Here is a 13,713-nt window from a genome sequence, read left to right on the forward strand (position 1 = left end):
AATTTTTTTTTTTTTTCACAAAACATCTGTAATTAGGAAAAATAGCACACCCTAAATTGATAAAAAATAATGGATACAATTTGTTTGTTAAACCGTATCGTATGAATTGCAAATGTATGTAGGCCCATTTATCACTTAAATCTCTCAAACCAGCTGTTGAGGCTGAATTTGAAAACTAAAATATGGGATGTTAGTGTCTATCCCGACAGCTGGAAGTATAAAGTTTAGAGTTGTCTTTCACTGCTTTAGTGCAAAAACACTTAAGGTTTCTCACAAATTTCTCTCAGACGTTGCAGTCTAGCACGTCTAGCAATGGTCTTATTACTACCGGTATTTTGATACAATGTGTAACAATTTCCGTCATTTACCAGATTTGATTCTTTTAAAGAAGAACAGGGTGTGTGTGTGTGTGCGCTGACGTACCTGATGTTATACAGGCACTTCTCCCCATAGTGGAGTCTGAAGGGCCTGTCCTGACTGCAGGCTGAGCCCAGATCAGTACACGGACTGTGGGGCTCTCTCTTTATCCTCAACTGCAGCCCGTGGAACGCCACTGAGAAAGACAGAAACGCACAGATGTTTAAACACAACATTAACAGTGAACATATTTCCAAAAAGAATTACTCAGAGGACGCAGAAGTGCTGCAGTCACGCATGGCATCTGCACATGAAGTTGAGGTGACCTTACAGGGTACATCTACCTTCTAAATCAACAACAACAACAAAATCCTTAGATTTCTGTTTGCGGTTGCATGCGTAAAAGTTGGTGTTTTCAGCAAAGGTTTCTTGCACTTGACGCCTAAAACAAACGCTTTCATGAACAAGGACAAATACTTTTTTAATACAAATCTGCCTCCAATTCAGTAACCATATTCAATAATAAAAAAAAAAAAATCATTAAAAGGAAGTTTTCAGCAAGTATACTGTAATGAGAAGACTTGGTAACAAAGTTTGGAATCAAGTTGAATAGTGTTACTAATGTATTATAACATTTTTGCTTACTCCTAATGGCAATCTGAATCAAAATATTATTTTGAAACTGCATGAAAAAGCAGGGGAAATCATAAATAAGAAGAACTCTATAATTTGATAAGATTTGTGTGTAACAAATCAAATGAGTAAGAATAAGATGAGAACTGAATATCGGTAATGCTTTACAATAGGGTTATTATTTGTTAATATTAACTAACAACATTAATTAACAATATGGACTAACAATTTATTAATCTTAATCTCAGCATTTACTAATACATTTTTAAGATCTAAATTGTATTTAAGGCACTGCACTTTAAACAATTATATGATCAATAAGTTGTAACAACATGTTTTTACATTGCTTTAATTGCTTTTAGTTAAGCAATTTTCATCTTTTTTATAAATTATATTTTTTTCCCCACAATTATATCACACATTTTTTAAGTCAGTTTAATGCAATTTAAGATGAAATTACTTAAACATTCAATTTGATTGTACTTAAAAATGTAAGGCAGCAACTTTTTTTTTTACATTGTGTGAACTAACAAATGTTATCAAATGTTAATAAACGCTGTAAAAAATGTATTTGTTAGTTCATGGTAATGTATTAACTAATGATACCTTATTGTAAAGTGTTACCAAAATATCAATGTCTTAATTCAAAAACCATAGTTTTAATTTATTTGGCAGTCTTCTGGAATTTTAAATGGTCTTGTTAAGATGTGTCCTTGTTCATGATAGTGGATTCTAAAATAGCACTACAGATGAATAATTTATACTTGAGAAGACTTCTTGACGGACCATATTAAGAAGCACGTAGACAGTCGAAGAAAAAAAATGCCATAATTGATTTTACGCAAAGGAATATGAGTAATCGAATCAATACAAAATCTGTTAGCATCACAGGACGTCATACATGCAGGATGCCATTCCAGGATTGCAACAATTACACATGCATTGATTGTTGTTAATGGACAGCATTTTCAAGAAGTCGTCTATGACATTTACTGCCATTTTTTTGTATCCTTGCAATTTATGAGATGCATTTAAAACCCCTTTAGTATGTCAAATGTCAACTGAAGTGGGCAACACTGCCTCAAAAAAAACAAAAAACAGGAAAAAGAGCAGTGAAAGAAAGCTTTGACTCAAATAAAGAGCACTTAAAAGGATGCCGTGGTGAGTATAGCAAAATATTCATTTCTCATATCTTAGCTTATGCAAAATATTCCGAAATTATTTCCATATTTATGACATTCATGTTCCATTCTGTAAAAAGTTAAATTATTTTCCATAAAGCTGCGCTCTAATAGATTTGACTTTCATAAATGAATAGCCTGATGTGCCTGATTCAATGCTAAATTTAGCAGAACACACTAGGAGAACGTCTTGTCTTCACAAAAGTCCATTCATTACACTACCAAACTCCATTTTCACTGCACCCTGTGTTACATAAAAGAGCATTTTGGTTAAAAAAAAACAAGTGTTTCTAAGTTTCATACTGACTTTTTTTTCTGTGCTGATGGTCGTGTGTTTTCTCACCCTTCTCTCTTTCTCACTCTCACCTCTTCGCTGACTGTTACTCGCTGATAATAGATTCAGTCACACCTTCTTCTTAAACACTCAGGGCTTGAATTACGATGGCCTTTACAAAAGGGCAAATAACTCAAATATAATCACTGTTTGATCACACTTACACAGCCACAAATAACTATTATAGTTAGTGTTAAAAAAAAACACGATATTTATCTTTTTTTATCAACAACAACCTTTCTCTTAACAATTCCAGATGCATTTAAAATAAAAGAAATGCATTTATATATATATATATTGTTAATATATATATATATATATATATATATATATTGTTAATATATATATATATACACAATACCATTCCAAAATTTGGGGTCAGTTCGATTTTTTAATGTTTTTAAAAAAGAAGTCTTTTAAATTATTTGATCAAAAATGGAGTAAAACTGTGAAATATTGATGAATTTAAAAGAACTGTTTTCTATTTGATTATATTTTAAAATGTCATTTATTCCTATGATGGTAAAGCTGAATTTTCAGTATCATTACTCCAGTCTTCAGTGTCACATGATCCTTCAGAAATCATTCTAATATGCAGATTTGATGCTCAAGAAACATTTCTTATTATTATCAATGTTGAAAACAGTTTGTGCTGTTTTTTTCAGTTCAAAATAACTTATTCGAAACAGAAATCTTTTGTAACATTAAAAAGTGTTTACTGTTACTTTTGATCAATGTAATGCATCCTTGCTGACTAAATCTTTCTTTAAAAAGATAAAATAAAAATTTTACTGACCCCAAACTATATATATAAATTAAATCATACAAATAATTCTATTTCTATCTACTGCGCAGCAGTTTTAGAGGTGTATTTTTTCTTCCTGTGTAATCCCTGTATATCCAATTTCTGGGTGTTTTGTGGGAATGGACCCCATGAAACGGAAGTGATCCACTGGCATTGCCGACTCAGACCCATATGGGAGGGCCAGGATGCCCGTTCACGAGCCCAACCGCCATGCCCTCGCTCTACCTCCATCTGCCCGTCCCTCCTCTCCTCCCCATCCTGCCGACTACGCCAACTAACACCCTGCGCTTTCAACAGTCTTGCTCAAATATACATTTTGGAGCGGAATAACCGTTGCTGAACATTATTTAATTATTAAAATACAACAAAAATATAGTTTTATAAATAATTATTTTCAAATATAGAAAATAAGGTCATGCAATAAAGGCTTCCTTTCGTGACATTTCACTGCACTTTCGTCACGGTCTACGCTCACAATAAGGTCTAGCTCAGACTGAGGAAGGAATACAGGACAATAGCCCATTATCAGCAAACACTAGTATATTTTATTTGCCTAATGAGCTTGAGTTCTCTAGAAAGACAAAGCCCCCCTTCTTCTCCCCTACATCCTCTGTAGCCGAGTCTGTTTTGGCTCCTCTTTAAGACATAAGCTGGACTCGCTCCCCACTGTGCCTCATTCAGTCCATGCCACTTCCGACACTGGCACCGGCTCTGCCACGACCACTGCGCGCCAACTTTACTTCCTATGCCCATTTAAAGGCCTATTGCTTCTGGCTGCACTCGCTGAGAAGGTACACAACCTAGAGAACACACGCCGTTCGCGCGCTCTCTCTCTCTCTCACTGTCTGTTTATTCACAGAAACAACAGCGGCGAACGACAACATGTCGTAAACAAGGGACAAAACGAGCTAACGTAACAATAAAATTGCACGCTAAATCGTCAAATTTGAGAAACGTATTTTAGTCAGGCCTTTCTACAGTGTGAGTTTTTGAAAAACCGTCAAGACACAATATAAACACGGTTATTATTTTATACATTTAAGAGTATTATCAAAAGAAAAGAGCTCACACTTACAGTTTTCACTCTGAAAGTCAGGAACAAACTGCTCATCATTGTCAGGAACTTGAGCTGGGAGGAAAAAGAAGAGAGAAAAGGGTAAATAATCAGATTTTTCCTTCGTAATTATCATATTTGGTCGGGCTAACACAATCTGTCCTCTAATAATCGCTTAAACGAGTAATTTCCTCTAATAATCCTCTGTAATTGAAACGCTAATGATTTGAAATTCTCAGACCAACCCATGAAGACATTTATTGGTTGAAAACAGAGAAAACATATCCTCTAATTATGTCAGTAATTTAATTTCAACTTAATTTGTTGGACAAAGCAGGCGTGTGAAACACATCCTAAATCTGTCTCTGCCGTTCGCAGCAGAATTCACTGATAAATGTGTATCAGACCAGGCAACCAAATAAAACACCTTGCCTTGTGCTTTGCAACTACACCGTGTCTTCATAAGGATAGCCATGCAGTGAGAAAACACCTATTGTTCACACTGTCTAATTGGGACACATCCCCGCTGGTGAAAGCACCTGTACCTGCCGAGACGGCTGCCGTCCAAACAGAGCACGTTCCCCTACTTTTCCCTCTCTCATATAATGCTAAAATAATGAAGCCTTCATATGGAGCTCAATTAAGCACATTCATGTTTATATCAGATGCGTTAGAAAGACCTGTTGTTTATTGCTTGTTAAACTCGACACAAAGGCGCACGGCGGCGGAGGAGTGCGCGAGACCTCGCTGCACGGGGCTATTAGCACGTTTATTCCTCTGCGCTAAAAATGGATTTTCATTTTCACAACAACAGTAACAAGTCGTAACATGCACAAATCAACATTTGCTTTGTGCAAGGGAACACGTCTTGCTCGGCTACTTGGGTTTTCGGCTTTCTTTTTGGACCTTAAGAGTGTTTCCTCATGTCTGTGTTAAAATGTAACGCATTCACATCTAATGAGAATGTGCTGAATATTATAAATGAGACTGGGGCTAGTTTTTAAGTCAAAACTCTGATTCAAACAAGATTCAATGAAGGTAGATTTTAACTGGAAAGTTGATAAATACAAAAAAAAAAAAAATCATAAATGTCAGGTAGGTGCAAGTTGTCACATGTTTTAAATGTTATAAATTTAAACAATTTATTAATTACAATATTTGTATTAGGCTATTTTTTTTTTTTTTACATTTCATGAATTGTTTTATGTTTCAAGTGTATTTTATTACACTTTTATTACACCAAAAAAATGCTTAATGGCAGGTTTCACTGTACACTGTAAAAAACAAAGTTGCTTCCAAGTTGATTGTACTTAAAAATTGAAATCATTTCAACTTAAATTACATTAAAGTGATTTTAAAAATGAGTTGATTTTTTTTTTAAGTTAAAGCAGTGTAAAAACATACGTTGTCAACTTATTGATCATATCATTTTGTACAGTGTAACAACATGTAATAAACTCTCAATAAACTGTATCTCAATAAACAATAATGGTTAAAACTGAATTTTATGGTCTCTTCTATAACTCAATCCACAAACTATAAAACATGCGCCCAAGGCCATACAGTTCTTCTCAATCAGGGCCAATATATCTTTATAGTTCTTGCCAGTGTTTTGGGTATTTGGAAAGGCGCAGCAGACGTTTTTACTGGTTAAACTCAACAAGAATTATCACCGCCATCTCTCTCACTGGTACTGATGTAAACACAACCAAAGAGATATTAAACAATCCCCTTACTAGAACAGAATGAGCAGGAAAGAAACACCAAGTGCATTAAGAGTCAGAAAAGTAGCGTAAACATCAGTTAAACAGAAAAGGTGAGCAACAGAGAAAGACTGAGATGCAGCCAGTATTCTCAGCAGGGTGAATGAGTCAACCTGTGAATGGGACAGCTGATCCCAGCGCCACTCCTGAGGCTATAGCTAAGGTGTTGGAGCATGTCCATCAGTTCAAGAAAAAAAAAAAAGAAGAGGAGAAGAGCAGAAAAGAGACAAACTGCAGCACCAGGCCACATAAAGACACGCAAAGACTCATAATCACTTCTCACCGCAAAAGATGAAAGTTACACTTGAAAAATCGTGATCAAAACCTACTAGTAAAACTAAGAAGCTAAATCCCGGTATGACACATTTTTGAAGTTTTAGACGTAATAAGTGACTGTCATCTGTCTCGGGCCAAAATGACACATGCATGTCAAATGACGAGCCATCAGCTCTTTAGTCTACGCTGCCGGAAATACTGTCCGTCGCTCATACGTCTTCCTCTTCTTTCCAATTACCTGAGCTAATAAATCTCTGAAATGAAACCGCAAGGTCTTCGTTTGGGTTCTAATGGACAGGAAGTCATATATTAAATCTATCTGCGATTTATCTTGAATCTTTGGGCGCTGCGGCTGATGGATGTAAGACAGGTTGAATTGTACTCCTCACTGTAATATCTACTGCAGCGAACCACTTTTTTTTCCCCCTGCCGGATACACTAAAATATTTAAGTCATGTCTTATTCTTTTAGAGGCCCTGGGGTGGATTTGGCATAATCAAACTCGCGACAAGGACAGTAAAGTCCGAAAATCTGTTCTAAAGCGTACTTTTAATTTTAAAATCCACGATTATACTGCAAGCATTTTTAAACATATTAAAGAAAGCGCTCTATTAAAAATTGAGATTGTCTTTCCTTATGCAGGTGGGCAAATCCTATTTAGACAGTCATTTCCTCATGTTACAGATGTTTGGCTTTAAAATGCGACCAATACACACAACAACGTCCTGGAGCGCAGCTATACAACATCATATTTCAGTGAAGCTATTGTAGATGTTGCTAAACAAATTCAGTCACACTAGCCAGATTCAGTGCGATCACTAACAGAAAACAGACACACACACACACACACTCATCTTCCTGTTCTGTTTTTGTCCAAAGCGCACGCAAATGCATTCCATGGGCTGAAAGGCAGTCGTGATTTTACAAATGCAAAGCGCTGGAATCGGTTTTACAAACTGCTTTGCATGATATTCAGCTGTCCAACTTCTTTGTTTGTTTTTTTCCTTCCCAATTTGCAACCAAAGTGCTTTTTTCCCAATAAACAGACAAAAGGTTATGTCTACTATGATTTGACTTATATTTTCAACTTCAACTATATTTTCAACAAAGTCATCACAGTATAATTGACTATGAATCTTTTTTCTTTTAGAAACACTAAAAAAGTTATTTTAACTTTAACAAACATTAATTTGTACATACATAAATTTAGCTTTCCTAAATGTCCTCAACATTTTGAGATTAAGCTTGGAGAACCAAAAAAATTTTTTTTTTAATATTTATGTTATATTTGCAATATTTTGCAGCAACAAATACACACAGTTTAGAGTAAAACTTCACACACCAAAAAAGTCTAAATGGTAACACTTTACAATAAGGTCTCATTTATTAACATTAGTTATTAGTTGCATTGACTAACATGAACTAAGAATATTAACATATTTTTACAGCATTTATTAACCTTTGTTAATGTTATTTAATAAAAATGTTAGTTCACAGTGCACTAACTTATGATAATACAAAACTTTCAATCTTAAAAATGTATTAGTAAATGTTGAGATAACATTAACTAAGATTACTAAATGATGTCCAAGTATTGTTCATTGTTAGTTCATCTTAACTAAAGTAGTTAACTAATATTAACAAATGTATACTTATTGTAAAGTGTTACCGTCTTGACATTTTCAAGGCAAGAAAAACCTTTAACATCAAAACTGCGAGTTTGCCATTTAGTTTTTTTTCTTTAAATAACATTATTAGATCACATAAAAATATTTCCAAACACATCTACAATCAACCAAACAGGGAACCATTTACTAACCTAAAGGTCGGTGCTGCAAGCAAGATGGGAAGAAGACACTCGCGCTTAATTCCTGAAGCATCACGTTTGTGTTAAACCACAACCAGCATGTCTTGCCATGAGAAAGAAAAAATTGGCAAAAGAAACCAAAAAAAAAAGTTAGGGGCGAAAAAAAACGAAGCGGTGAAAGCTGAAGCGCAGGAAGCGATCTACCGTCAATCCATTTCTTTAACAAAAAGAGTTTAAAAAACAAAGAAAACCGAACTTAAAACAGTATATGAGAAGTATCAGACGTGAAAGAGAGGTATAAGAAAAAGAAAACGAGTGAGGGAGAGAAGGAGTGCGCGCATGTTGGAGAGAGAGAGAGAGAGAGAAGAGAGAGAGAGAGAGAGAGAGAGAGAGGTGGCAGCGTTGGTGGCTCGTCTGCCTCAGCTCCTGCCAAAAGCGGACGAGAGGAGAAGAGAGTGAGCGAGACTGCAAGTTCTTCTGGTAATTTGTGATGACACTCAAAGTAGAACCTCCTCGGTCTCCCCCTAGACTCCTGCTCTTCTCAAGCTCTAATGTATGCATGACACACCAAGTGCCTTCGCTACAGATGCATTAATTGGACTGCAGATTAGGTCTGTAACTTGAGGCATATTTGCACCCCTCCCCCAAATCTCCCCCTCACGCTCTCTCCTCTTCTTCTTCAGCTTCGAAACAAAAGCTGAGAAACCTTCGGCGAGACTGAAGTAAATAGACCAGAGCTTACCTTCGGCAAGCCAGGTCTCCTGAAGTTGACTGAGATCTTGAAACAGCTCTAAAACAAAGACAGCAGAGTTTGAGACGGTGGAAACAACAGGTACAAAGCTTTAATTATGAGTTTTGACACTCGATTCCAGTCTCAAAGCCCTCTGAAGACCGAGGCGAGCGCTGCTGATTGAGATTTTAAAGCCCTGAGTGCAGGTGGCAACGAGCGATATTGCATTTTGCAAGATGTTAAGAAGGCGTGAAATGAACATTGTCTTTTTCACCCACACCTGAGTGCTTACCCTCGGTGTCCAACGCCAGGGCAGAGTTAATGAATTTTCTTTTCCTGTCCTTCGCTGGTCTCGTGTTGGACGTCTTTCCCCGAGGATTCTGAGCAGAAAGCAACAGATCAATTGCCTCAATTTGAAGATGGAGTGTGTTGAGCTCGCTTTTGAAATAACACACAACTTCAGCTTCATTCATCATGCTTGCTTTTAATATATGAAGGATTCTTCAGTTAGTGGGACTTTGGACCTGTTGAAATCTTTAAAAACATTTTCAGTAATGGCCTCGATCAAACCTCAAGCGTAGTTTTGATTTTGATGGTGATTTTTAGAGTTAAAAAGTTGGATAAGTCTTGGACTTACTAATCCAACAAGTTAGATAGCCATCAATTTATTATTTATTATTTGAACAATTCTCAAATACTGACCCATTCGCCAACAACACCTAGTTTTGCCTTTGTAATCTTCACACTGTCACTCTGTCACTTCTCCTTACATCATAACCAAATATTTTTCCTTTTGAATGACTCAATTATTTTGTAAAATGCCTGCTGTGACTGAAAGTACACTGCAAAAAATGATATGATCAATAAGTTATGACAACATGTTATTAACTTATTAATTAATAAGTTTATAGTAATTCAAGTTGCAATGACTTAAACATCCAAGTTGATTGTACTTAAAAATTTAAGGCAGAAACTTTTTTCAGTGTAATTACATTGTTGTTGTTTTTTTTTTATGTAAACTCTGCATACATACCAGATGAACTGAAAATATGATTTTCTGAAAAAAGTGCCTGCTTTTCCCAAAATTTAACACCTTTTAAATGTGTTAGGAGAAATTAAAAGCCCAACAACATCCATTCTGCCATGCAAGTAATTTAACGCACTAATATAAGATTTACAGCTATTATAATCTTACGTTTTAAAACATCAGTGATTGTTAATATCCTCAGAATTAATCAGGACCCCTAAACTGAAGAATCACGCACATGTCGTTTGTTACGGTTTAATCCAAACGCAGATTCTTGTCATTCAATCAATTAAATGACTGATATATATTTACAATCATGGAGATCACTGATTTACCTTTATCAGACTTACATGAGTCTTTATGAAAGGCACTTGTTGGTCGTAAAGTCCGTCCATTCTTCAGTCCGTGATTCTCCGATCACCCTTTAAAGTAGAAGAGTGACTTTAAGCGATTTGTTGGAACATGAACTGACGCGCGGTGAAGCGCATTCAGCAGCTCCATTCATAAACATATACCTTTCATTTGACTGACAACATGCTGGCTATTATGAAACAGACATTAAATGCAGCATATCCGTGACACTTTATAGATAAAGTTGCTAGTGTCCTATAATGTAAATGTGTTGCGGTGCTGTGCGTGCGTAATGCAGCGAGCCGATCCCCCGAAGGGACTGGACTTTAAGAAACACTTTTCTCTGTTTCTAGTTACGTTTTACTGAAACGTCGACGGTGATTGAGAACTCAAAGCTTGCACTCACCCCAGTAAATGCACCGCATGCATTCATGGATGGATGTGTCGCCGGACTGTATGAGAAGCGCGCTCTCGTGTCTCTCCTCCGCGTTCCGCGCTGAAGTAAACGCGCGCTCGCTGCTCCAGGGGCCTCCCTTCAGAAACAGCCGGCGCCCCGCTTCCCATTGGCTGCCACTGTCCTCCGCCGGATCAGATTTACACGCGTCAATCAAGAGCCTATTTCACCGTTCCTTCATTAAAATATGCAAAACTGATATTGCAATTATAAGGTGTTTATTTATGAGAAACACATCACATCATTATAATCTCTCTTGTGGCTAGATGTTTTGGAAATGATGTGCATGAAAGTGCACACAATCATTGAATCCCGTTTACAATGCTTATAAACGAGCTCACAGTTTTTGACAAGCTAAAAAAAAACTTTCTAAGACTGAAATACACAGTATTGGCCACAGTATTCAAATCATTTTGTTATTCGTAAAGCTCTCTTTTTGATAGTGCAGTGGTTCTCAACCAGGGGACCGTGGCCCCCTAGAGGGCCTCGGCACAATTTTAAAGGGGCTCTGAGATTACTTTAAAAGGAATAAAAATAAGCAATATAATTTATATTAAACAAATATATTAATTTATATTAAATAAGTAAATACATTGTCATAAAATAAACCATATCATGCAACACTGAAGACTGGAGTAATGATACTGAAAATTTAAATGTATATAAATCAAACATATATTAAAATGTAAAACAGTTATTTTAAATCGTAATTATATTTCACAATATTACTGTTTTTACTTTACTTTGGAACAGATAAATAAGAAACCTCTTTCAAAAACATACAAAAATCTTACCGATCCCAAACTTTTGAATGCAGTGTATAATTTTACAAAAGCTTTCCATTTCAGTTAAATGCTGATCTGAAAGTTTGTGGTTTGAGATAACTATATAGGGTATGCAGGGGTCAAGTGATGATATTTCACCCCCATAACACCTATGGTTATAGATGTGCTTTCACACTTTATCTGACCTTTGAGATCAAGTTCATTATATCCATGCATGCAGCATATTTAACACATAATAAAAGTGTCGGTCCAGTGGTTCCTTGTGTCACAGTTTTTGTCACATGATTAAGAAACACCTAACATGTCACTTTTGCAGGATCAGGTGAACTAGCACACCAACAGAGGGACTTCCATTATGGGGAACTGATGGAAACGTTAACTGACATTTTAAGTCATTCATGGCGCAATGCATTATCCCGTGAGCTTGACGAAATGCAGGACAGGTACAGAATCAGATGTTCATTTGACAGGTTAACACTAAAAGGTTACAACCATAGGGATCCATTTGTTGTCAGGTCAAGAGGTGAGCGGTTGCGGCAAGCTGACAGGTTCAAAGGGTGAAAGTGGGTGTTTGTTAGAGTTACAAACGGACAAATTACAACAGCAATCTGGCATAATGTATTTTTTACTGACAAAAATAATGAAAAATGTTGCTTTCACTGGTTTTACAAACTTTTAGAAATGGGGTTCAAAGGGTAAAAATGTCAAAAATGGTGATTCGACCAGATTTTGTTTGTAATAATCAATATTAAAACCAATATTAAAGTTAACTATAAACTGTTCAAAAAGGTTTCATTGTTCTTCCCACATTATTGATTATTTTACTTAGTAATTATTCTAATAGGCCATGCTCTCTATCCACCACATCTGAAGTATAAATATAAAGTCTATAAATGATCTCGAGCCAACATGCAGTTTATTGCACAAAGCACTAATTAAGAACTGCAGGCTTAAAGAGTTAAGTGAAACTAAACCAGGCAGAAACTTCAGAATTTTAGTTTAGGATGTGTAATAGTGTCTCACATCACTGCATGCTGCTATCTTGCAAGAAAAGGAAAGGTGCAGTCGCACATTTGCTTTAGCTCTGGCAGCAGTGCATCACAACACATGAATATGCATGAGCAAAGCACCTTGTGACCATGACAACCATGTCTTGTAAAGACAAAATAAAACAAAATACAGTCTTCCAATCTGATTCTTGGTCATAAAGCAAACAGCTTTGGCTTAAAATGAAACATCAAAAAAGCCTTCAACACTGCATGTCGATTACTGACTCCGGATGAGGATTGTTTAACGGTAACCCAAAGCCAGCATTTGTGCTTTCTTAGTTCATATTATAAAGAAGGTTTGTCTACACCACGTGTGTTCATGCTTCTGGAAATGATTTCCTTCTCTAGTGACTTGAATGTGTTTAGTGTTTGGCACTTAAGTAGTGTTTTAGAAAACACTTGTTGTAACCAGAACCATCCAGATTTTTTTAAAGTATTTTGAAGTGAATTTTCAATGCAACTCCTAAAACAATAAATATAATTATCTGAAAAAAAAAAAGTTGCATGCAAGGAAAAAGTGTTCTAAAAAAAATGCTGGGGCAGAAATCACATATTCACATTTAAATTTGGTCCAATTAATTTCTATAGAAATACCACAGGCTTTAATCTTGATTTGTAATATAATATAATATAATGTAATATAATGAGACGAAGCGGAGTGGCCGTTACACATCGGGTTGTGCATTATTTTTCAATAATTCAATGGCCCGTTGTTAATTATTCATCTTATACTACAGTTACCACACCTCAAAACATTGTTCATATGATATATTTCAAGACAGTTGTCCTTAAAACGCTCTTGTGTGTAGGACTAATTTCTTACGCATCTAATCCCAAGCCTCTGGTACTTATTCCAAAACGTCATTTCAGAGTTAGTAATGGAGGCTTGAGCCACTGATAACAGACAAATGCAGTTAGAGAGAGAACGAGAGAGAGAGAGAGAGATTAAACGTGTGTAAATTACCCGAGTCTGTGTGTCTCTCAGCAGTGTTCGTCGGCAGCACCTCTACAATTAGTGAAACGTTAAGTTTAACTGCTTCAAAAACAGCGCCGTTATCACCTGACTAGTGAGAAATATCATGTAGCTTTTGAGTTGGTGAACTATTT

The 13,713-nt window shown here is 36.0% G+C and overlaps 1 protein-coding gene across 1 annotated transcript in view; it reads right to left on the reverse strand.

The window, feature by feature from the left end:
* Nucleotides 1-10,952, reverse strand: part of etv1 (ETS variant transcription factor 1) — a 24,794-nt gene extending 13,842 nt beyond the window's left edge. The window contains exons 1-7 of the mRNA XM_081370662.1: nucleotides 10,725-10,952; nucleotides 10,303-10,389; nucleotides 9,233-9,320; nucleotides 8,953-9,000; nucleotides 8,223-8,288; nucleotides 4,386-4,439; nucleotides 424-553 (exon numbers count right to left, since the gene is read on the reverse strand). Of these exons, the coding sequence (XP_081226788.1) occupies nucleotides 424-553; nucleotides 4,386-4,439; nucleotides 8,223-8,288; nucleotides 8,953-9,000; nucleotides 9,233-9,320; nucleotides 10,303-10,362 (446 nt within the window). The 5' untranslated portion in view covers nucleotides 10,363-10,389; nucleotides 10,725-10,952. The remainder of the gene's footprint in view (nucleotides 1-423; nucleotides 554-4,385; nucleotides 4,440-8,222; nucleotides 8,289-8,952; nucleotides 9,001-9,232; nucleotides 9,321-10,302; nucleotides 10,390-10,724) is intronic.
* Between the last annotated feature and the right edge of the window lie 2,761 nt (nucleotides 10,953-13,713).

This window comes from Scardinius erythrophthalmus (genome assembly GCF_964197995.2).
Source record: "Scardinius erythrophthalmus genome assembly, chromosome: 7".
Lineage (NCBI taxonomy): Eukaryota > Metazoa > Chordata > Actinopteri > Cypriniformes > Leuciscidae > Scardinius > Scardinius erythrophthalmus.